Genomic DNA, 25,483 nt, shown 5'->3' on the forward strand with positions numbered 1-25,483 from the left:
ATCAAACACTATGGACATTGATTGAACACCGCTGACAAAGGTAACACAACGGACATATTTGTCCATGGTGTAGGTACACAAAATACTATGGTATCAAAAAGTTTCAAATACATTTGATATTACAAAAGGAGTAAAAAAGCAGTGTTTCTTTGCCCTTGTCTGTGGCGTTACCATAGTCCATAGTGTTACCAAGAATAAATGTGGTGGTACATTTGACAGTTGTATTTGTGATTCGCTATTTCCAAATCTATTTCACCAATCTATTTCTGTGGTATTACCAAAATTTGTCAGTGTTGTTACTATTTTATTACTATTTGGTAACACCATAGACAGTAACAACACGGAAGTTTTCTTCATTTTTTTAAAGATTTTCACTTCTACTCTTCGTCATAGTATAACTGTAAAATCTCAATTTAAACTATTAGTAGTTTCTTTAAAAATACAACAAAGAGTTGTATTGAAAATACATGTCAAGGTTACAAAATATTTGGTAACACCTAGTCCATGGACACTGAAATATTCATTGATAGCAAACCTCGTTGTTGATTTAATTTAATTCAAAAACTACCCTATCTCGAACTTAAGTCATCATGTGCCAAACAAATGCTTAGATAATGCAATATGGGTAATAGTACTTATCCTTCCTACTTATGCTTCATCTGAACTAAAATTATTTTGGTAACATCACAAAGAATAGGCGAATTTTTCATAAGATAACTTTAATTAAAGATGTTCCACCGCCAATAAAGCATAATTGATGTGTAATAGTGTATATAGATTGTATGCCAAAATACTAATACAAATAATTTGTTTTGTATTTTATTTGTTGTCTGAGCACCTCAGTAATCAGTACCTCATTGCATTTAACGGCATAATGTCATGGACCTATTTTCTGGATGCAATTACTGATTTTAAAAACTTTTAATTGAAATAAAACAGGAAGCTCAAACTTTTTAGATGATGATAATAGTGTAAACTAAGTAACTTTTGCTACTTTTCTGAAGCAAAATACAAATTCATATGCTCCTGTTTTTAATAGTTAAACACAAACATTTCTTGGCGGTGTAGTATCTTAAAAAATAGCCACATACACTGTTATCCAATAATTATATTGATATTATTTTTAATTACATTTCAAAGTCTATGAAGATATGAATAATTTCTATTATGGTTGTTTTTCTAAGTTACGTAATTATTACATGTTGATATTTTGTTTGTTTGTGCGTTTTTTGTAAATTTGAATTTATGAAAATGTGAAAGAAGCAAAATACATTCCCTGACGCCAATAATTCAACTTTAAAAGTACCTTTAATAGATATTCACAGTTGTTTTTCATTTTTTTTTATTTTAGAAAATAAGAACAAGTAATCAATGATTATAGCAACGATGTTGGAGAAAGAGAACTTCAACGGTCTTCTGATAGATATATTTTAAAATTCAAAAGAGGATTCCAGATTGGATTGATATTTGATTTGGCTTACCAAAAGCCAATTACGTGTCAACCAAAGACGGTAAAAGAAATTAAAGAACGAAGTCACCATGCTGAGGATAAACTTCTTGCTAAAGATCAGAAACAAGTCAGCAAATTTCAAGATGAGGTAAAAGATTTGCAGAACGAGGTGTCACGTTTACAAAAAGAACGAGATGACCTCGAATTGAAACTAAAGGAAGAAAGGAGGTATGACACAGAAAGAAAACCAGAGAAAAAGTGAAGGATGGAGCACAGATGACGAAGGGGGTCGGCGAGGAAGTTTTCAACAACGTAAAAGTGGTGTAACTTATGCTGTGGAGATAACTGACGACAAGCAATCGTCGGAAAAAAAATAGCAAAAAGGCAAAGTAAGTGTCCAAATACTATGGTAAATCAACTCTTTTGTGACAACTTAATTTCGCGTCTCTGGTATTTTTTAATGGCGATTTACAGTATATTACGCCCGATCACAAAACAGAACAGTTCATCAACTTAGCATTCAATAATATCCATTTAAATTATTGTTTTATTTCAGAGGCAAATGATAATTGAGCTTGTGATTCGACATTTACGTATATCCGTTTCACAAGAGTCTATGATAATATTTTTTCACAGATTATGTTATTTTTAGGTGTTGTTTTCCGTTTTACGTCCTTTCGATTTTCTGAAATCTGCCAGTCAGCAAGGTAAAAAAACAACAAAAACAAAATTTGTATAGACAACAAAAGTTTTTGAGGCATTTGATTAGGTATATGTAATGTATAGTTTTCACTTAATATACAAAGTCAAAGAAGTCATCAATTTCATATTTTACATTTTTGAGATGGTAGGAATCGTTACTTTTCCTTTTGCACAGGTTCGATTATCATGAAGGAGTGTTGATTAAAAATGGCGCAACTTTTTGTAACGTCGTCTGTGATTAGTGAAAAGCCTTAGGATTCTTAGGACCTAAAACCTACCATGCGGATGCAAAAACAGATAAATCATAAAAATAGTTTTTTTCAAAGTAATTGAAATGACCACAATCATAATACTGTGTCAATGTTTCAGCATATAAATCAAATTATTGAACTTTTACCGAAGCAACCAATTTAATACAGGTAGCCCGAAACAATGTTGTTGTTTTTTCACAGCTTTTTATATTTATATTGAGCCAATGAAAACAAATCTGCTCAGACCCAATAAAAAAGCAAAAACCAAGTGACATAGTGATTAAGACTAACACTCTAATCATATTTGTTGAGAAAAGTATAATTTAATCTTTTGTGATAGGTAGCAATGATGGACAAGAGAAGTCGTCGCAGCGACAAGCAGACGACCATGCAGAAGAGAGACAAAGGGGCGTCGAAGTCCATATAAGATCAGGATCACCGGGGACGTCAAAATCGGACCATCATAGTATGACACGGGAGAGTACCAACCTAAAACGGGACAATGATAGACTAAAGGGGGAGCTAACTGAAATAAAACAGGCGAAATATCATGAAAATGAGGCAAACAAACATGAATTGGAAAACGTTACTCGTGAGAAAGAGAAACTGACAGAACAGTTGCGAAGGGTTGAGGAAGAGAAAAAACGCCAACATGGGAAACATAATAAAGAATTGAGTACTCTACAACAGGAGAAAGACAATGATATTACGAAATTAAGACAAGAATTAGCTCAACTCGAGCAGGAGAAAAAAGATGATCAACAAAGAATGCAAAGAGAAATAAAAGACCTTCAGCAAGAAAAACTACATCATGTGAAGCACGCACAAGGTCTAACAGACTCACAAGAAGCAAGTCTTGCCCAGCACATGAACCTTACCCGACAAATCAAGGACCTGCAGTCTGATCTAGAAAAGGCTTCTACAAAAATACAAAAGCTCGAGAGCAAAGAAGAAACACTTGAACAAAAACTAGGTAACTATGTCTACGACTTCTAAATTGCAAACATCATTTTTTTATTGTTATGGTTTTATTGAAAATATTTTGAAATTCAAAATAATATCTTAATCATGAGAGTATGTACATGTATTGTAATTGACTCAACCAGAGGTAAAATAAATAGCGAAAAGAATTCATAATAATTTATAGCTTTTTTTGTAAAGTCATGCATTTTGTTATTTACAGAACTAGTCAATCGTATATTTATTTGAATTTGCTTTCAATTGTTATAATAAGAATAAATATTTCTCATGTTCAAAGGTTTCAACAGGTTAATTATAAATGATTTGATTTTTAAAAACATATTTATTGAGTTCTATGTAAAATTGTTCCTGGAAGCTTATTTGCATAGTACATACACTTCATGTGTATCTTTTCACAGTAAAACGTTTTATTCGCTTTCTTTTTCGATTTTACTCCGTCAAAAGAAGAGTTAGAATTGTTCTGCTCTAAGACAAAATAATCTGATTTAAGTATTATTCTCTAAATAAAACTGAATATTTCGTATTTTAATAATACCTTATAGATAAAAAGGAAAAAGATATCAAAAACCAATATGCAGAAAAAGATGAATTGCTGAAAGCTCTAGAGGATGTCCGTACGAAACATCTGGACATGCACCATGACCTGAGTGACCAGATAGGTCAACTTCAACAAGAAACCAAAACCAAGGCTTCCTCAATTATGGAACTGGAGAAAGAAAATGCAAGGTTGGAAGAACAATTAGGTAAGTAACTTAACACAGATGTTACTTTTGGACATTGGTTTGTTAAACCTAGGGAGAATAGAGGGCGGACAGTATTTCTGGAATTTAATGTCATTCATGCAGCAAAGAACGTTCAATGTTTTTGTTTTAAGAATCCAGGCTATTATCCAGTGTTAATTTAGTAGATTCCGTGCAGATGTATTTGTTGATATCTTCAATTGTTTTGGATTATGATGTTAACATCGTGTTAATTTGCGAGGTGATCTTCATCCCAGACTTCGACTTGAAAAAAAAATGTATTGAATACTGTACACGTTTTCTGTTCATCCTACTGAAGACTTAATCTACTTGTAATTCCGCTCCACTACGATACTCTACGTTTACACTCCAATACAAATCTAACGATACCCCGTTCGGGGTCACCCTCAATTCCGCCAATCAGTGTGTCGCCTACATCTTCGGTGTGGTTGATTCATCGGTAAGTGTAAACGGATAATAGTACTCTACGTTCAAGCACTCCAATTGGAGCGTAACGTAGAGTATCGCAGTGGAGCGGAATTACAAGTCTAATTTTAATTAGATTGACTGAAGACTAAAACTAAACAAACAGTTTGTCATTGTTTGTATTAATGACTAACCTTTAGGAAACCAAAAGTCTCATTCAAACAGTACTGTCAATATAAAAAGATACTACGTGTATTAGCATTATTGTAATCAAGCAATAGATGTACATTTACTATAATAGCTTTGAAAGTATTCAGAGTAATATAGTAAGTAGTTTTTCGGTACATCCCCTTGAACAACATCTCCAGGTGACGTTAGATTAAAAATGACATAAAGTTTTACTGACATGTTCAGGTATAGCAAGTTATATGATAAATGTTTTACAGACAAAAAGGAAAAATCACTTCAAGATGCCAAAAACCGTATAGAGATGTTGTTTTCAAAGACGACTGATCTGGAACATGAGAAAAAGAATCTGAACGAAAATAAGACAGAACATATCGAACAACTATTAGAGGAAAAACGCAAAATGGAGTTCATGCGTACGGAATTGCTAAAAGATTGTAACGACTTGGAACAACAGCTTGGTTAGTACAAATAATCTAAAATGAAGCAAAACGATAAACCAAATTAAAAGAATTAGCTTTGACATGAAAAATAGTTCGTATAGCATAATATAACTATTCACGTGTGCACTAAACGTGTAATAAAATGGTTATATGTAGGGTATATAATGAGCCAAACTCGAAGATTATATACAAAAATCTTGGTAAGGAACTTATGGCAGTAATTATATATTAATTAAGTTAAAATCGAGAAAACATTTTGTTATCATTACTAAACTAAAAGTTACATAAGTAACATATGATTAGATACTGTATTTTGGTAAGAAACTTATGGCAGTAACTATATCTTAATTTAGTTAAACTCGAGAAAACAGTTTGCAAATAACTTTTAAAATATTGCGTGATGCTTTGTCGATATCTTACCAAGCTGAAAAAGACGGTGAACTGAGAACAGTACAGTCAGACAAGGACAAAATGACAAAGGAATTGGAAATATTGCAACATGAGCATGACACTGTCCGCAAAGACCTAGAGAAATTACAACTACATGTTTCAGTGAATGAAAAAACTATAGGAAAAATTTGTTTTAATATCGGTTATATTTTTTTAAAAAAATAAATCAAAATGAAAAACAAAGAAAAACGCAAAATGTAATAAATTCGTACAGTTTTATAAGAAGATTGTAATAACGTTGGAAAACAGATTGGTTAATTAAGGAATGATTTTTTTATTTTTTGTTGTTTATTGGTGTGTAAACTGCATTTTTGTACAGATATTTTAAATGACGCGCGTCAGCGCGTCATGTCGAAATATCTGTACAAAAAATGCAGTTTACACACCAGTAAACACAACAAAAAATTAAAAACATTCCTTATATTTACATTTCGACCGACCATTTCATTTAAATTTAGTGTTCCGGTGAAATAAAACTTTGTTTTTTTCAACGTTATACGATTGATGTAACAGCTGAGTAATTGATGGAATCGCGAAACAGCTAGCTCCAATTTGGCGGGAAAATGTGTCAAGTTCCGGGAGTAAATAAAATATAGTTCCACAATAACTTTAGCGTTTTTTAATCCATTTATTCCATATGTTTTCATTTTTTTATGTTTTAATTACTAACACAATGCTTTCCATTGCATTCAAACTGATGTTGATATCGAACCTTTGTCATGGCATATATTTTGGCCTAACCGGATGCGCATTCACATAAGGGCGGAAGTCAGTGTTTCGGTTTGTGTTCTTGTGCAGCAGCCCCTCTGCGTTTACGCAAGTGTAAACGATTGCCCGGTTAGTAAGGTTATATAGGAAGGTGAAAACGGAAATGTAAATATTACACTGTATTAGGTTAATAATTGAAAATGTAATTTTTAAAACAAAATAGTGATAAAGATCTACATGTAAACTAGTTTGGATATCATGATATAAACCAACATATCTGTTAATGGAAGGATTAATCCAATATTGTTGAAATATAGGATAAATGATGAGCTAAATTCCTTGATTATTATCACTCGGGACGAATATATAGGTGAAGGTAATGTGAAAAGGTTATTTCTTTTTAAACTATGATTAAATACAAAATTTAATTACTTAAGAGAAAACAGTAACAATATTTAATGGCAGTTAACAATCCAGAAAAATTTGATATCATTTAATCTTGCAAATATAATTTTATTATAATATTTATTTACATGCCTTGGTCGATATGTTAACCAAGGTGAAAAAGTTACGTTGAAATCTGAAGACAGACAAATTAGAACAAGATACAAATTGACAAAAAGTAATTGAAGAAACAGCGCCAACCTGAGATCATGACCCTTATTCGCCAATGGACATGGAACACGAACAGCTTGTGTCAGCTCAAGGGAGACGATGGTCAGAGTTATCTTCTGCAGTTCAAAAGGCTACAAACAAACCATTTCTTTCTGATGAAATGAGGCAAATCGGGTAAAGTCTTAATATAATTACGTTTTAGCAATAAACATTGAAAATCTCGTATATTTGGGCGAAAACCATACAGTAGAAGTCTCTATGAGAAAACAATGTAAAATCTGGAGGTGCGCGCAAGTAACAGAAGTATAAGATTGTTTGGTAGTATTTTATTTATTACGAAATTGTGTTGAAAAGAAATCAAAAGTAATTCTAGCTAAATTCAAAAGTTCAAGAATATTAAATTCGAAGGTTGGACAACATAATAACACAGTCAATAAGAGCACTTACAATTGAACGTAGTGGAAATGACATCAGCCCAAAAAAGTTCTCGGTCATGGTTAACAAAAATTTAGTAATGTAATGATTAGATACCCATATTTTGGTAAGAACTTATTGGAAATAACTATATCGTATAATCGAGAAAACCACTAGAAAACAATTTGCTAATAAGCTTTTAAGATATTGGGCGTGATCGACTGGTCGCTATAGTTGAAAACAAGCGTGAAAATAAAGATGATTAAACTGAGAACATTACAATGCAGACAAGGACAAAAAGACAGAATGACAAAGGAATTGAAGACAACTGCAAACATGGAGCATGACACTCATCCGCAAAGACAGCTAGAGCAAACAGATAAGGATCTACTCAGGTGGAGATAAGTCAGAGCTATCCTTCTACAGTAAAAGAGTCTTCAACAGAAATGTTCCTGTGAAGGAAAAGTACAATATGGTAACTGCGTTGCGTTTTGGGAGGTAAACCTTTTTTCATTTCGGATACAGTAGTTTTCGAAAAATAGGAGAGAGTTCATAATTATAAATTTGTTTCAAATGAAAAAAAAAAAACTTTATTAATTGAATCAAACTCCAATTTATTGTAACTTCTCAATACCGTTCCCGGTGATTGTTTCCATAAGTGTAATCCCCCACATGAAACTCAATGTTCCACAGAGAGATCGTGTTTTCGAAGCATCAAAACTGCAAAGATTCAACGTGGATAGATTGTCAAGAGGATGCATGAAATATACTCATCGGCGCAGGTGCAATCACCAATTCTCTGCAAGGAGCCTTTTCAGGAACCAGATCAGGGTCATCTTTAGAAACAGGCTTAAACACGCCGTCAATCTGACTTCTACGCTTAGAAAAAATTTACAATAGCAAAACCCTGCTTTTCCTTTGTGAAAACACAGTCTAGGACGTAAATGATGAGGCCGGGCAAAACGGATATTCATATTTCACCTCTTATATCAGATTTATATAAGAGCACTCATATTCCGCTCAAGGTTGTTTTCGTATTAAAGTATAAATTAAACGACTTTTTCTTGTATTATCCAATTAAGGACAAAAAAATCATACGACTTCATGTGAAAAATAAATCAATGCATATGCACTATTTAGCATACCCCGTGTGCAAATGCAAATGAACTGTTATCGATTTCTTATTCTTAACTATCTATCCTCTGTACTACTGCGAAATTATATTTGTCATACCAGTGTACATCTGCTCATGTTGACTAGGCGGAGAGCGGAAGACGAACTAAAAGCTGTACAGTCAGACAAAGATAAATGACAATGAAACTGAGACAAACTACAACTGGGAGTATCACACCTCAGAACAGACTTGGAGATTTCAGATAGTGTCAGCTCCAAGGGAGATAAATCGGCGAACTGTCAACTACTGTTAAAGAGTTACAACTAAATGTTTCGCACATTGGAGAACACAGTGTGGTATGTGCATGGTATGTTTCATCCGTTTTGCGATTTATTAACATGCTTACTTTTTTATTCTAGTAATTATTCTAATGTTGGCCTCACCAACTGTTTTTACGTCTACTTTTAGGCTAAACAATTTCGTTAAGTATCATACTGTGCACGGTGCAGAGTTGTACAGGGATTCTCAACAAGATACTGTTTAAATATATTTCATTAATGTAACTTTCTCTTGATCCCAAAACATATACATTTTTGTGCAAAATATAATATTGGCTCGGTAAGGGAAAAGTTTTGATCAGGGGGGGGGGGGGGGGGGGGTATTGGTGTTTTTTTCTTATTCTCTTAGGGGGGGAGGGGGGGGTATTGGGTCTTTTCTATTGAAACAATGATTTTATTTTTTGTAAACTCCAAGCGGGTTTAAAATCTATATTTAATACAATGTTAACTAAGTGTTTTTCACTAAATTCAATTAAACCCACGCTGACAGCAGTGCTCATAATAACAAATTTTTTAGACTACTTTCATCACGATATTATTTTTTCCGAACCAATACGCATCGACAATGTATTGATAATTGTGTCAAAATAACATATTTTTCTGTCATTCCCCTTTTTTTTAATTTTACTACGATATGAAGGAAAACAATAAACCAATCAAACAAGATTCAGTATGAAAAACAAATATTACAAAAAAAAAAAAAAAAAAAAACATATTACTTTCTTCTTTTATTAATGCAAAAAGATTCTTTCCGTGTGACTTTGGAAGAGGCAAATACGGAGAAAGTGACTCTAGAAAAGGAAACCAGCCGTATTCAGAAGGAACAGGAGCACCAGCTCAAAGACATGTCCGCCAAATTGGAAGACCAACAGACCCCAAGTGTTCATCCCTTTCTTCAACAATCGATCAGCTAGAACAGGAAAAGAAAATGTTACAGGAAAATCTTAGGTGAGCGATAAACATCACGCATATGCATTTATCATTATACTTCTCTATATTTATTAGTATTATGCGTTGAGTGCTTGACATTACACAAACTTCGCCTGGGCATTTCAAACTAAGTCATGTGGCTAGCCTTTATCTTTGTTTTTTTAATCTTGGCAATACTTATATACATGTGGCTTTTATATTGCAAAAAAGTATATTAGAAAATGTACGCATTTGTGTAACAGAAACCATATTTGTGACAACATGAATAATAAACCACCATTCTCAAAAGGGCATCCTATCGTTATTAATTTCGCACCACGTTAAGCTATTTAAATATGCAGTAATCTCTAACATAACCTATCACCTATACAATCGCGGGAATTACCTCCAGCTTCATGACAGATAAAGTTATCCCCAAACTGTCAGTGAAAGTATAAAAAAATCTAAATACATTATCTGAATTTTAATTCAAATTACAGGTCACTGCAAGCTACCGTGCAAACAGGCAATATGGAGAAGGAAGCAATCGAGAAAGAGGTAGCCATCCTTAGAGAACGTACTGAAGTGGTTATCAACCGAAAAGCTTAAGCAATACCACAGCAATCAAATGCGAATATTGCATCAAATATCGCTGGTCTGAGACAGGAGAAGCAGAGCTTTTACAATGAGAAATTAGGATAAACCAACTATTAAAAATAAGCAATTACTAAAATCATGGGCAACAATGCTGCGATAAGAAAATTGGGAAAATAATTCAGGATATGTTATGTTCATCGGCACTGTAGTAAGGGACGGTGAATTTATAAGAATAAAACATTAAATAATTCATACCATACAATTTTGACCTGCAGCTTAATAATACGTGAATGAATTCCGTTTATTCTTAAAATTTTCCATGGCATGATGTTGACCTTGTACAGTATCAAAGAAACTAATGAATTACTAAGAGTTTCTAAAGCGAAGTAAGGATAGGCGGCAGAGCAAGCAAGAAAGAAAAAATTTATTGTGATATAGTAAAAATTATTTTATGCGTCGCTACTTAAGAATCTTTCTGTCCTCTTGTGTAAACTATCAAATAGAGATATTCGATTTTACTTTCGAAAAACTCAGTTTAAAGCAATTTTTTTTATATTGTTCGGTTGTTGGTTTGTTTGCACGTTTTGGGTCTACATATCGGACGGGAGGGAGGTGGTATGGGGAAGGCAAATGGTTTGATATGGAAACTAGGGAGCTGTCGAGTGGAACTTGAAAGGGAGTCTTGGGGGGGGGGGGGGGAGCGGGGGGGGGGTGGGAGGGGGACTATGTCCAATATTGGACGTATGTATTGTATAACAGCCAATACTCAGGGGAGTCATCAGACGAAACACGGGGGTCATTGTGGTCCACTTGGGCTCTAGGTCGACAGGTACCAATTCGGACAAGATAAAAAAAGAAATAGACAATAAAAAAAAATAATTTAGAAAAAAAAAAATTAACATAAAAATAAAAAAAAAATTAGTAAAAAAAAAAAAAAAATAATTAGTAAAAGAATAAATTTTTTTGATAAAAAAAAAGATAGCAAGCACGAAACTCGAAGGGAATCAAAGGTTAACTATTTCTGTTTATATTCGGTCACGGAATCAAAGAAAAATCGGACGGTGATAAATATATAATTTATTATGAATTATGACCTAGATTATTTAGTCTAAATATGTCGGAGGCACTACTGAAAAACACTCTTTTTATTGCTTATGTTATTGTCATATCGGTATGTTATCAATAGGCATATGTTATGTACCAAACATACACTTTAAAGGTTTTTAAACATTATTATCTTTTTTGCAGTTTCCAAAAGTGTGATACTCTTAGTATTACACAATACCACGAAAGAAAATTTTTTTGTGTCTTCAATAACCCCACCGCTTTGCCGTCGATCGGAGGTGAACTCGACTCGATTGGAACTCGACGACATTAAGATTTTTTTCTGGAGGCATCATCCCCAATTATGGCGTTCAGTACTGGTGCTGATGGTGGACTATTCGAGTGCAGCTTCAACACAAGAGCTATTGAAAACTTGGCAACCTTTATAAAAGGCTTCAAATGAATTCTATAGCGTCCGTGAAGATATATCGTCTTCCGTAGTACTATAGGGGTGGCACCTGAAGTACACCAAAGAAGTTGCATTAAATCGAATTAAAAAATACAAAAATCTTATTTATTGAGAAGCTTTATTTCGAGTTGGTCAAGTGTCATGCGAAAATTAATATCTGCAAACTTGTATCGAGCAAGCTCAAAGTGTTGATCATTGATGTCGATTTAAAAAAGAATTAGCCTAACATGTTAAAATGAGTTTCTGTAAAAAAGTCACACAGACATTGTCATATTCCATTTTTGTTTTTATCAAATTATACATCATTCCGTGTAAATATTTGAAAAAATATCGATTTCTTGTCCACAATCTAAAAGTAATATTTTTCATGCCATGGACTGCGGTTCAATTTTGATTACAGTGTGTATATACATGTACCTAACCATCATCACAAAACAAACAATGAAAATAATTAAACCATTATTTGGTACACAACATATTTAATGGAAAAGCAGCCAATGGAGTGTTGTTATTTTCAGCTTCGATGAAAGTTGTCATCACAGCTACGGTATCAAATTTGTAACATCATTGCGCAATTACAACTTCCCAGGTTATTTCTCACGCCGACACTTCCAATATAATCCTCAAGCGCGCGAAAGATCATATTCATCTTTCCCTCGCCGCCATAGGAGCGGATATCTATCCGGTACAAGTTGAGAGACTAATAGAATCGATCACCAACTCGAGGGTGAGACAGGGAAATATCAATCCCCGGGGTATGGTTCTTCAGTAGTAATCTAAGTATACCCGGTGACGGTCATTCTTTAAATTTACACTGAAGAGCTATACAAAGTACATTTTTTGTTATTACCTATCAAATTTGAACCCTCAATTATTTACAAAATATTTTGAAAGTCATAATCCTCTTGTGAGTGCATTGGGGTCTGAATTAAATGTTCTTCTTTTGTATTTTAACGTAATTAGTTTAAGTTTCATTTTTATAAATTATGTAAGAGAGGAGAGATTGTATGTTCATTTGTTCCTATTTAACTAATAGTGTATGTATATCTTTCCGGCCATATTATGATTAATCGTTTTTGCTTTTGTATCGATTTTTTTTTGTTTCAATTTCAATAGTGTGATAATGTGTTAATGTGAATTTACTTACAAAGAACTTGCATGCAAAGTGTGTGCATTTTGTTTTGAATTTTTTAAATGTTACAGTATATGTTACAAATACACATGTATAAATTAACTCTTGAATAAACTATGTTTTGGAAAAAATGTCCCGACATATTTTCACAAGCCCATGTCGCGAGTTCGAATCCCAAGTGGAGCAGTTGTCAGGTACAATGTACTGACCGCTGGTCGGTGGGTTTTCGTTCTCCGGGTTCTCCTGTTTTCCTTCACCATCAAACCTGGTACATCCTTACATGACCCTGGCTGATAAAACGATGTAAACTAAACATACCAAAGGTTGTATATAGAGTGATTATTTTTGTGTTTACTTATTAGTTATGTCTTTATTATTTCACCTTTTAACCTGAACGTATGTAATTTCTTATTAAAGATCACAGTATGGATTTGGATAAAGCTAGAACCTCCTAACCCGAACAACTGCAAATAGTAGTAATAAACGTTTATATAATTATTGCATATATTAACTGTTAAATTCATATCTTTGAACTAAAGGAATACAATATATATATAGAATGTAATATAGAGTTGATATATTTCTTATGAATTCTATTTTACTAATGTTAATATAGTGTTTATATACTTCTCACAAAACTCCTAGTTGACAAATAGTGATTTAATAAACCATTTCATAATTTATTTGTACTCAGATTTTTTTTTTATTCTGATAGGATTGCGTTATACTTTTGTTGCATGTTGCCCAATTTTTATTCTCTATTAACGAAATATCATAATACATGTATGTTGTTATCACCTAATGAATCCAGTGAATTGGATGATAATAGTTAAGGATTAAATTGAAAAGCTTGAATTTATCTAGACATACTGTAGCATACATCACATATTTATATGGTGATTATCACTACATGTATATGATATCTGTTTTGTTAATAGCATTAAGGGTAACCACAGCAACCGAAATATAGTAAATATATACGGATAATTAGAAGCATCAGCTTATGAACAATGCTTCCATATATGGTGTTGGTATACAAAATGTTACTCCAAAAATGTTTTAAATGCATGTTATACTTTTCCTGTATTACTTTAAATTTTCTTTTAAAAATCCTGTGCAATATGGGGTTAAGGAGGAATAATACAAAATTCTGAGTGTAATATGAATGAAATAATGAGAGTACACACTCAGATGTGTGTTTTAAATCTCCATCAGCAACATATTCAAATTAATCCGTAATCTACTATATATAAATTCTTCAGAATTCCAATGTCGTTGAGGGATTTTTTGTCTGTGTAAACATTATGTTGTTGCTTCAGTCAATCAGAAACGACGTTATAAATGACAACGTTATTTTTTACTTTGTGGGCTGATAAAGTATATTTTAAGTCAATGTCTTCAGTGTTGGCATATTCCAAGGTGGACACATTAATAACGACGGTGATTTTAATCCCTGGAATGTCGAGGATGTAAAGATGTTAACACTGATAATGATCGAGTATTTAAGCTTATTTATGTTATATGATAGCTTAACCTGAAAATAAAAAAAACACGCGAATATACTTAAAACTGAACCTTGGTTTCATCTACATTAAATCACCTACAATATCGAAATGCCAAAATGCAGGAAGGCGACATTCACGTCAATCGAATTCTACGCATATTACGAAGTTATCTCCCTTGTGAGCAGGTATTGATTGCAAAATTATTACTTTTGTGAGGTAAAATTTAAGACCTTTTCATAGTAAAATATGGCATTACTGTTATAAACACATCACGGTTACAATTTATAAGAACAAAGGTAGATAACTCGGTGATGTAGAAATACAGAATATGTAGACTTAATTTTACATCAACAAATCTCGATACGCGGCGACATACACACAACGCATTGATTTAAATCTGGTGACATATACATTACGTGGACAAAATTCACATCATATTTCACTATGTATTTCATGCATTTTTAACCCAATTTAGCAAACTTTCAGCTCATAAACACTTGAATAATTTTCCAATGTCTTGTCCTTCTTTGTTCTTATCAAAATACCAACGCAAATATTGAGACATAGTTTTCTGAAAAAATTACATAAATGTAAATATTATGAGCTGGAAATGTAGACAAATATATAAACGTCGTATACAATGTGCCAAATTTTGGTTGAAATCCGTAAATAGATGAAATCAAGAATTCAAAGAAAACACGTTAAAAAACATAAAAATATATAGTAACAATATGAGGTGTCCATGTCCTTTTGTTCACGTACTGTATCTTATATTCAACCTTTAGATTCTTTAGTAGATTTGATATGTTAATGTCATCAGAATGACGTTAAGTGCCCGAATTGGTAACGAGCCGACATCCACATTAACCAAATAATTAACTGTGATGACGAATACAAAACAATACTTTCAATGGCATCACCATTACATGGGCCTTGTTTTTGCATATATTTGTGATAATATTTGTATTCTATGTCTGGCCAAGGATTTTTCTGAGTAAATTGTCTGCTGTGATGTTTTAACATTAAATGAGGCTGCAATCATTTAATTCCAATTATTTCATTTGTATTTTAATCAATAGGAGAAAATGTTTACAATAGTAACACAGAAGATATAATGACTCGAACAAAAATTCAAAGACATTGCATCATTATTTTACATACATGTATTTGGGAACCCCATTTTGATATAGACATAACATTATCTAGATGAATAGATTATGATACCTTCACAAACATATTTGACTAGATAATTAATCTTATCACATGCGTATACTCCACCTTCATCCAACACGGAATCATTCAGAATCTGTAACTTAAGGCAAATCTTTGCAGCATACGAGTCACTATACGAAGGTAAAGGTAAAGGTATAAATACATATACATAGTCATGTGGAGCTATTCTACCGTGACCTAATTATTTCATAAATGCTTTCACCTAATCAACAGTGCTTGAATCGAAATTAGGTTTTCGACGTTAAAACGAAAGTAGGGTTTTTCCACTTGTCTCTCGTGATCTTGCATTCAGTGTGACTGACATGTTTACAAGACTGAAAGTTATGAGTACGACATCTATGACAGAAGAAAACTGGTGTTAGTGATTGGTTTAAATCAATATTAATGAATAAATTACTTTTACAATTCACGTAACAATGCTTGGATGGTGCTCGAAGTCAGTCACACAAGACAGCCAAGCGAATGACAATATTACGGTAGGTTTATTCAGTACCAATTAAATTAAGATTCTTTTGATTACTTTTCGATTTTTAAAGTTGTATATACACACAATAAGAGATACATCTACAGATTTACTCATCAGAAAAATATTCCTTACATTAATAATATGGGATCAAGTCAAAGGAATATCTTAACTATATAATTATGTATATGTACAAGACCGTGTCATCTCAAGCTGATTACATTATACTTTGTCATTGTAACTTCGATATTTAATTTAGAAAAGTCATCAGTATCACAAAGAAATTACCTGTAATGTAGAGAAAGGTTCACTTAACTATCATCAGACTTAGAAAATGTATAAAAAATATTATACACGCACAATGTAATTTAATACCAGATGTAAAAATACTTAACAGTTTGTTTTATTGTTCAATATAGTCCGTTCGGTAATAGTTAGCATTTGTTCATTTACTGAATAAAATATTATAATTTATTCATATAATATTCTTATAATTAAGATTCAAAGTTTTCCGATATATCCGATATGCATAAATACCAAAGAATGGTATAAACCTATTGAGAGTTAGGTTCAAATGTTAACACAATGTTTAGATAATATAAGCCTAATTGAAAAATGTGTGAAATCGAATACAGCCTATAATGAGAAGCTAACCTAATCCGGCGGCCCTATTATAAACACTGAGTGTCTTGACTATATATGTAGGTCACGAAGACAGCTATTTTTAACATCAAGTAAAGTGCCTTATACAGTAGGTAAGGTAATACATACAGTGCAGGTAAGTGTGTGACATCTACCATTATAAATGAGCATAACCATAATTAAAACCGAAAGTAGAGGATTCCCGTTCACAAACCGAAAGTAGGAGTTCCCTACTTTCATTTGTAGAGAGGCTGTGTTGGATATAATTTCGCAGTATTTTGGGTGAATTTCATCGCCATACTACAGTGTAGATCAGTCATCAAAAGTCGTGATAGTGGTACAAGTGCTTTTATCTATCTGAACGCTTTTTAATTTGTTAATCAATCGATCGGTTACCGTACTACAGACAGGTGTTTGACTATCCTGATATATCAGTTTAACCATGGGTTGGTGTTGCTCCTCGAGAAAGAAAAAGAAATACAAGGTAAGAAAAGGAATGCATGGTTAAAATATATTTCTAAATCGCGAAACGAGTCTCGTATTTCAATTAATGTAAGTAATAGTAATGCCCGTGGTAAGCGTATATTTATATTTGACTTTTAGATATTTATTGATAGTGTCATTGCAAGGATTAAATTAGTGATGTAAAACGTTAGAAAAACGTAGATAATAAACGTAGATAATACCAACCTCAAAAACATTTTAAATCAAACCGTCATAGTCTATATTTGAAACACAAAACGAAAGTTGGTGGAAAACGAGGCTACATAAGGGACAACATTCGTTTTCCATGTTCTTAATACTTTTTACGATTGTTGACATATGGAATGTAAGTCATATTTGTTAATATTCGCTATCTTAAACAATTTGTTTTATCGACAGAATGATATAAATCGAAAGTAAAACGAAAGTTTTCATTCGACTGAGCACAGCTAAGGGAGTTCTTATCTGATGGTACATGTACATCACTCCGTTTTCTATCGGAGTTTGTTTCTGTTCGCTTTATCCAGCCATTTTGTTTACATTCACTTAATGTATGTAGTGCATTGTGAAAAGTCACTAAAGACCAATGCTACTATTTTTATCTCACTCTCATCTTTCCTCGACCGGGTTACTTCAAAATATGGAAATGCGACATAAATATGTATTTTGCTCAAACTTTCAAGGTATATTTAGGTTCTTGTCCCTTTAATTATAACTTTTAATTTCATAGAACCAGCGAGAAACACATTTTATTTATTAATAAAATTTCATATTTTGTGTGCTTCGAGAAGTGAGACAGAAAATCGGTATCAATTATTTAGTTCGCTTTTGTTAATCACCAATTTATGTCAATAAATAGATCAATTATTCCCAACATTCACTGATGAAGATGAACCTGGATTGGATCACTTACATGTGTAGGTCATAAAGAAATTACATCGGTGTCAACCTAGCTACAGTAGTACGGAGCACATGTAAATCAGTTTTTTGACAATAGTCAATAAAATAAAGAACTAATGATGGCCAGTTTATTGTGTGCTATTATTTCAACCGTTTACCTTTAACTCTTCAAAATAAATATGTTTAAATTACAATCAAAGTATTTCATCACAACAACATTGTGTATCATTTTTCACATCACATAAGATAACTTTAATTAAAGATGTTCCACCGCCAATAAAGCATAATTGATGTGTAATAGTGTATACAGATTGTATGTCAAAATAAAAATACAAATAATTTGTTTTGTATTTTATTTGTTGTCTGAGCAATCAGTACCTCATTGCATTTACGGCATAATGTCATGGACTATTTTCTGGATGCAATTACTGATTTTAAAAACTTTTATATTGAAATAAAACAAGAAGCTCAAACTTTTTAGATGATGATAATAGTGTAAACTAAGTAACTTTTGCTACTGAAGCAAAATACAAATTCATATGCTCCTGTTTTTAATAGTTAAACACAAACATTTCTTGGCGGTGTAGTATCTTAAAAAAATAGCCACATACACTGTTATCAATAATTATATTGATATTATATTTTAATTACATTTCAAAGGTTGAAGATATGAATAATTTCTATTATGGTTGTGATTCTATTACGTAATTATTACATGTTGATATGTTTGTTTGTGCTTTTTTTAAATTTAATTTATGAACGTGAAAGAAGCAAAATACATTCCCTGACGCCAATAATTCCACTTTAAAAGTACCTTTAATAGATATTCACAGTTGTTTTTATTTATTTTTATTTTAGAAAATAGAACAAGTAATCAATGATTATAGCAACGATGTTGGAGAAAGAGAACTCGGTCTTCTGATAGAATATTTTAAAATTCACAAGATGATTCCAGATGGATGGATATTTGATTTGGCTTACCAAAAGCCAATTACGTGTCAACCAAAGACGGTTAAAGAAATTAAAGAACGAAGTCACCATGCTGAGGATAAACTTCTTGCTAAAGATCAGAAACAAGTCAGCAAATTTCAAGATGAGGTAAAAGATTTGCAGAACGAGGTGTCACGTTTACAAAAAGAACGAGATGACCTCGAATTGAAACTAAAGGAAGAAAGGAGGTATGACACAGAAAGAAAACAGAGAAAAAGTGAAGGATGGAGCACAGATGACGAAGGGGGTCGGCGAGGAAGTTTTCAACAACGTAAAAGTGGTGTAACTTATGCTGTGGAGATAACTGACGAAAAGCAATCGTCGGAAAAAATAGCAAAAAGGCAAAGTAAGTGTCCAAAATACTATGGTAAATCAACTCTTTTGTGACAACTTAATTTCGCGTCTCTGGTATTTTTAATGGCGATTTACAGTAATATTACGCCCGATCACAAAACAGAACAGTCTCATCAACTTAGCATTCAATAATTCTTTACATATATCCATTTAAATTATTGTTTTATTTCAGAGGCAAATGATAATTGAGCTTGTGATTCGACATTTACGTATATCCGTTTCACAAGAGTCTATGATAATATTTTTTCACAGATTATGTTATTTTAGGTGTTGTTTTCCGTTTTACGTCCTTTCGATTTTCTGAAATCTGCCAGTCAGCAAGGTAAAAAAACAACAAAAACAAAATTTGTATAGACAACAAGAGTTTTTGAGGCATTTGAATAGGTATATGTAATGTATAGTTTTCACTTAATATACAAAGTCAAAGAAGTCATCAATTTCATATTTTACATTTTTGAGATGGTGGGAATCGTTACTTTTCCTGTTGCACAGGTTCGATTATCATGAAGGAGTGTTGATTAAAAATGGCGCAACTTTTTGTAACGTCGTCTGTGATTAGTGAAAAGCCTTAGGATTCTTAGGACCTAAAACCTACCATGCGGATGCAAAACAGATAAATCATAAAAATAGTTTTTTTCAAAGTAATTGAAATGACCACAATCATAATACTGTGTCAATGTTTCAGCATATAAATCAAATTATTGAACTTTTACCGAAGCAACCAATTTAATACAGGTAGCCCGAACAATGTTGTTGTTTTCACAGCTTTTTTATATTTATATTGAGCCAATGAAAACAAATCTGCTCAGACCCAATAAAAAATCAAAAACCAAGTGACATAGTGATTTAGACTAACACTCTAATAATATTTGTTAAGAAAAGTATAATTTAATCTTTTGTGATAGGTAGCAATGATGGACAAGAGAAGTCGTCGCAGCGACAAGCAGACGACCATGCAGAAGAGAGACAAAGGGGCGTCGAAGTTCATACAAGATCAGGATCACCGGGGACGTCAAAATCGGACCATCATAGTATGACACGGGAGAGTACCAACCTAAAACGGGACAATGATAGACTAAAAGGGGAGCTAACTGAAATAAAACAGACGAAATATAATGAAAATGAGGCACACAAACGTGAATTGGAAAAGATTGCACGTGAGAACGAAAAACTGACAGACCAGTTGCGAAGGGAAAGAGAAGAGAAACAACGCGAACATGGGTTATATACTAAAGAATTGAATCTACAACAGGAGAAATGCAATGATGTTACAAAATTAAGACAAGAATTAGCACAACTCGAGAAGGAGAAAAAAGATGATCAACAAAGAATGCAAAGAGAAATAAAAGACCTTCAGCAAGAAAAACTACATCATGTGAAGCACGCACAAGGTCTAACAGACTCACAAGAAGCAAGTCTTGCCCAACACATGAACCTTACCCGACAAATCAAGGACCTAGAGTCTGATCTACAAAAGGCTTCTACAAAAATACAAAAGCTAGAGGGCAAAGAGGAAACGCTTGAACAAGAACTAGGTAACTACGACTGATAAATTGCATATATTAATTTTTTTATTGTTATGATTTTATTGAAAATGTTTTGAGGTTACTGTAATGTTTTGATGAGGGAAATTCAAAATAATATCTTAACCATGAGATGTTGTTATTGAGTCAACCAGAGGAAGATTAAACTAAACGGTGTAAAAAATTCAATTCACTTCTATTCTTGGCAAGTCTTGCATTTTGTTATTTACAGAACACTTTTATTTATATGAGGATATCCATGATTTTGCTTTCCATTTTATTTAGAATTAATATTTATCTATTTAAAAACGTTCCAACGTTCAACGCAATAATGTTTCAAAAAAAATCTCGACAGGTTAACCCTAGAGGACTTTATAGTTAAAGTAGTTTTACGTAAGTGTGTATCTTTTTTACAATAAAACGTTTTATTCGCATTCTTTATCGATTCACTCCGTCAAAATATAATGATAGCTTGCCCTACTGTGAAAGAGTTGAAAACTATTCTGCTTTAAGACAAAATAACCTGACTTTAGTATTATTCTCTAAACAAAACTAAATATTTCGTAATTTTAACGATACTTTATAGATGAAAAGGAAAAAGAGATAAAAAATCAATGTGCAGAAAAAGATGAATTGCTTAAAGCCCTAGAGGATGTCCGCACTAAACATATGGACATGCAGCATGACCTGAGTGACCAAATAGGTCAACTCCAGCAGGACACTAAATCCCAGGCTTCCTCAATTGTGAAACTGGAGAAAGAAAAGGAAAGGTTGAAAGAGCAATTAGGTAAGTAACTTAATACAAATGTTACTTTGGACATTGGTGTGTTAAACCTATGGAGAATAGAGGGCATACGGTATTCCTGGAATTAAGTGTCATCCATGCAGAAAGAAATTCAATGTTTTTGTTTTAAGAATCCAGTTCATTATCCAGCGTTATTTCAGAAGAATGCGTTTAGATGCATTTATTGATCTTTAGTTGTTTGGGATTATGATGTTAACATCATGTTAATTTGAGGTTTTTTTTATCCCAGACTTATACTCGAGAAAAATATATTGAATACTGTACACCTTTTCTGTTCATCCTAGTGAAGACTAAAACTAAACGAACTGTATGTCATTGTTTGTATTAATGACTAACCTTTAGGAAAATACATTGAAACAGTACTATTAATTAAAAAAACCTATTACGTGTATTAGCATAATTGTAATCAAGCAGTATATGTACATTTACTATTATAGCTTTGAAAGTATACAGAGCAATTGATATAGTAAGAAGTTTTTCGGCACAGCCACGATACTCAAAAACATGCCGCCACCCCCCCCCACCCCACCCCCCCCTTGTACTTCATCTCCAGGTGACGTTATACTTAAAAAAATGACATACACTTTTACTGACTTGTTCAGGTATAGCAAATTATATGATAAATGTTTTACAGACAAAAAGGAAAAATCACTTCAAGATGCCAAAAACCGTATAGAGATGTTGTTTTCAAAGACGACTGATCTGGAACATGAGAAAATGAATCTGAACGAAAATAAGACAGAGCATATAGAACAACTCTTTGAGGAAAAACGCAAAATGGAGCTCATGCGTACGGAATTGCTAAAAGATTGTAACGACTTGGAACAACAGCTTGGTTAGTACAAATAATCTAAAATGAAGCAAAACGATAAACCAAATTAAAAGAATTATTATGGACATGAAAAACAGTTCGTATAGCATGATATAACTATTCACATGTGCATGAAACATGTAATATTATTTAGTTAAACTCGAAAAAACAGTTTGCAAATAACTTTTAAAATATTGCATGATGCTTTGTCGATATGTTACCAAGGTGAAAAAGACGATGAACTGAGAACAGTACAATCAGACAAGGACAAATTGACAAAGAAATTGGAAACATTGCAACATGAGCATGACACTGTCCGCAAAGACCTAGAGAAATTACAGCTAAATGTTTCAGTGAATGAAAAAACTATAGGTAAATTCTACATTTTACGATGACTTTTTTAAGTATCGGTTATATTTTTGAAAAATAAATTATATTGAAAAACGCAAAATGGAACGCAAAATGGAATTCATTCGTACAGTACTACAAGGTGATTGTAATGACGTTGGAAAACAGATTGGTTACTACACTATAGTAGGTTGATAATTGAAAATGTATGTTTTAAAAGAAATAGTGATATAGCTCTACATGTAAACTAGTTCGGATATCATGATAAAACAATATATCTGTTAATGGAAGGATTAATCCAATATTGTTGATATATAGGATAAATGATGAGCCAAAGTTGTCGATTTTTATCAATGCGCACGAATATATAGTGAAGGTAATGTGAAAAAGTTATTTTAAAAGATTTATGATTAAATACAAAATTTTAGTAACAAACTTATGGCAGTAATAATCAACAAACAATTTGATATCATTTAATATAAACCACTTTGAAAATATTGCGTGATGCTTTGTCGATATGTTACTAAGGTGAAAAAGAAGATGAACTGAGAACAGTAAAATTAGACAAGGACAAATTGACAAAGGAATTGGAAACATTGCAACATGAGCATGACACTGTCCACAAAGACCAGGAGAGACAGATTGGGTCACTCAAGGGAGACAAGTCAGAGCTCTCCTCTACAGTTCAAAAGCTACAACAAACCGTTTCTTTGAATGAAAGATCAATAGGTAAAGCTCTTATACAATTAAGTTTTACAATACACATTTAAATTTCGGTTATATTTTCGAAAACCATATTGTAAAGCTCTTAGAGGAAACATGTAAAACTGGAGTGCCATGTACAGAATTATACACTGATTGTAAGGATTTTGACAACAGATTGGTTGGTAGTATTTTTTATAATTACAAATGAATTAAAAGAAAACCATAGTGATCAACTAAATCAAAATATTCATAGACCTAAACCGAGGTCGGATAACATAATAAAACAGTTCTTTTGTGTTAATGGAACGTGTAAAATGATAAGCCAAACTTGACTATTAATATCTTATATTAATTAAACACGAGAAAACAATTTGCTAATAACTTTTAAAATATTGCGTGATGCCTGGTCTATATGTAACCAAGGTGATAAAGAAGATAAACTGAGAACAATACAATCAGACAAGGACAAATTGACAAAGGAATTGGAAACATTGCAACATGAGCATGACACTATCCGCAAAGACCTGGAGACACAGATTGGGTCACTCATGGGAGAAAAGTCAGAGCTATCCTCAATAATCCAAGAGCTTCAACGAAATGTTTCCGTGAAAGAAAAGACACTAGGTAAAGCTTACGCTTTGGGAGAAACTTTTTTCATTTCGATACGTAGTTTTCGAAAATCGGAAAAGTTCTTAATTAAAAATTTGTTTCAAATGAAAAAATAAACTTATTAATTGAATCAAAGTCAATTTATTGAACTTCTGAAACCGTTCCCTTATTGTTTCATAACTCATTGCAATGTTCCACAGGAGATCGTGATGTCGAACTCAAAACTACAAGATCAAACGTGGATAGATTGCAAGAGGAGCATGAAAAATTACAACGGGAGCATAACCAATGCCGCAAGGACCTTCAGAACCAGATAGGGTCACTTAAAACAGATAATACTGAACTGACTTCTACGATCGAGAAATTACAACAAAACATTTCCTTTGTGAAAACACAGCTCGGTAAATATGGAGTCCAAACTGTATTCATAATTCACTCGTATATCAGATTTAATAAGAGCCTATATTTCCTCAGTTTCTTTTTCTTTTTTTTTTTTTTTGTGTAAAGTATAATTAAAAGACTTTTCTGTATTTTCCAATAAAGACAAAAACATACATTCATTGATAATAAACAACGCGCATATCACTTTTAACATACCCCTGCAATGAAATGAACTGTTCGATTTCTTATTCTTAACCATCTAATCTCTGTGGTATGGAAATTATATTTCATCCCGTGCACATTGCTCATGTTGACTAGGCGAGAGCGAAGACGAACTCAAAACTGTACAGTCAGACAAAGATAAATTGACAATGAAACTGGACAAACTACAACAGGAGTATCACACCCTCAGAACAGACTTGGAGAAACAGATTGTGTCACTCAAAGGAGATAAATCTGAACTGTCAAGTACTGTTAAACAGTTACAACTAAATGTTTCCACATTGGAAACACAGTGTGGTATGTGCATTAGATGTGTCATCCGTTTTGCGTTTATTAACATGCTACTTTTTATTCTAGTATTTTTCTAATGTTGCTCACAACTTTTTTTACTTTACTGTTATCTAACAATTCGTTAATATATACGTGTACGGTCTTGTTCAGAGTTGTACAGGGATTCTCAAAAGATATGTTTAAATACATTAATGTAACTATTCCAAACATTATATATCTGCAAACTATGATTCTGCACGTAGGAAAAAT

At 32.6% G+C, this 25,483-nt stretch overlaps 1 protein-coding gene across 7 annotated transcripts in view; it reads left to right on the forward strand.

Moving 5' to 3' along the window:
• The first annotated feature begins 1,437 nt into the window (after window positions 1-1,437).
• The window catches only part of LOC138318221 (putative leucine-rich repeat-containing protein DDB_G0290503), a 29,560-nt gene continuing 5,514 nt past the window's right edge, over window positions 1,438-25,483 (forward strand). Inside the window, exons 1-10 of one of the 7 annotated variants that reach the window (XM_069260416.1) lie at window positions 15,768-15,827; window positions 19,054-19,531; window positions 20,445-21,074; window positions 21,649-21,849; window positions 22,502-22,702; window positions 22,904-23,050; window positions 23,555-23,755; window positions 24,155-24,355; window positions 24,541-24,741; window positions 25,040-25,240. In XM_069260416.1, the coding sequence (XP_069116517.1) occupies window positions 19,141-19,531; window positions 20,445-21,074; window positions 21,649-21,849; window positions 22,502-22,702; window positions 22,904-23,050; window positions 23,555-23,755; window positions 24,155-24,355; window positions 24,541-24,741; window positions 25,040-25,240 (2,374 nt within the window). In that variant the 5' untranslated portion in view covers window positions 15,768-15,827; window positions 19,054-19,140. Of the gene's footprint in view, window positions 1,840-2,743; window positions 3,377-3,926; window positions 4,128-4,996; window positions 5,198-15,767; window positions 15,828-15,983; window positions 16,184-16,699; window positions 17,297-17,587; window positions 17,642-19,053; window positions 19,532-20,444; window positions 21,075-21,648; window positions 21,850-22,501; window positions 22,703-22,903; window positions 23,051-23,554; window positions 23,756-24,154; window positions 24,356-24,540; window positions 24,742-25,039; window positions 25,241-25,483 lie in introns of those variants that run through there. The other 6 variants (XM_069260413.1, XM_069260414.1, XM_069260415.1 and 3 more) reach the window with 6 other exon arrangements.

This window comes from Argopecten irradians, chromosome 3 (genome assembly GCF_041381155.1).
Source record: "Argopecten irradians isolate NY chromosome 3, Ai_NY, whole genome shotgun sequence".
NCBI classification, from domain to species: Eukaryota; Metazoa; Mollusca; class Bivalvia; order Pectinida; family Pectinidae; genus Argopecten; species Argopecten irradians.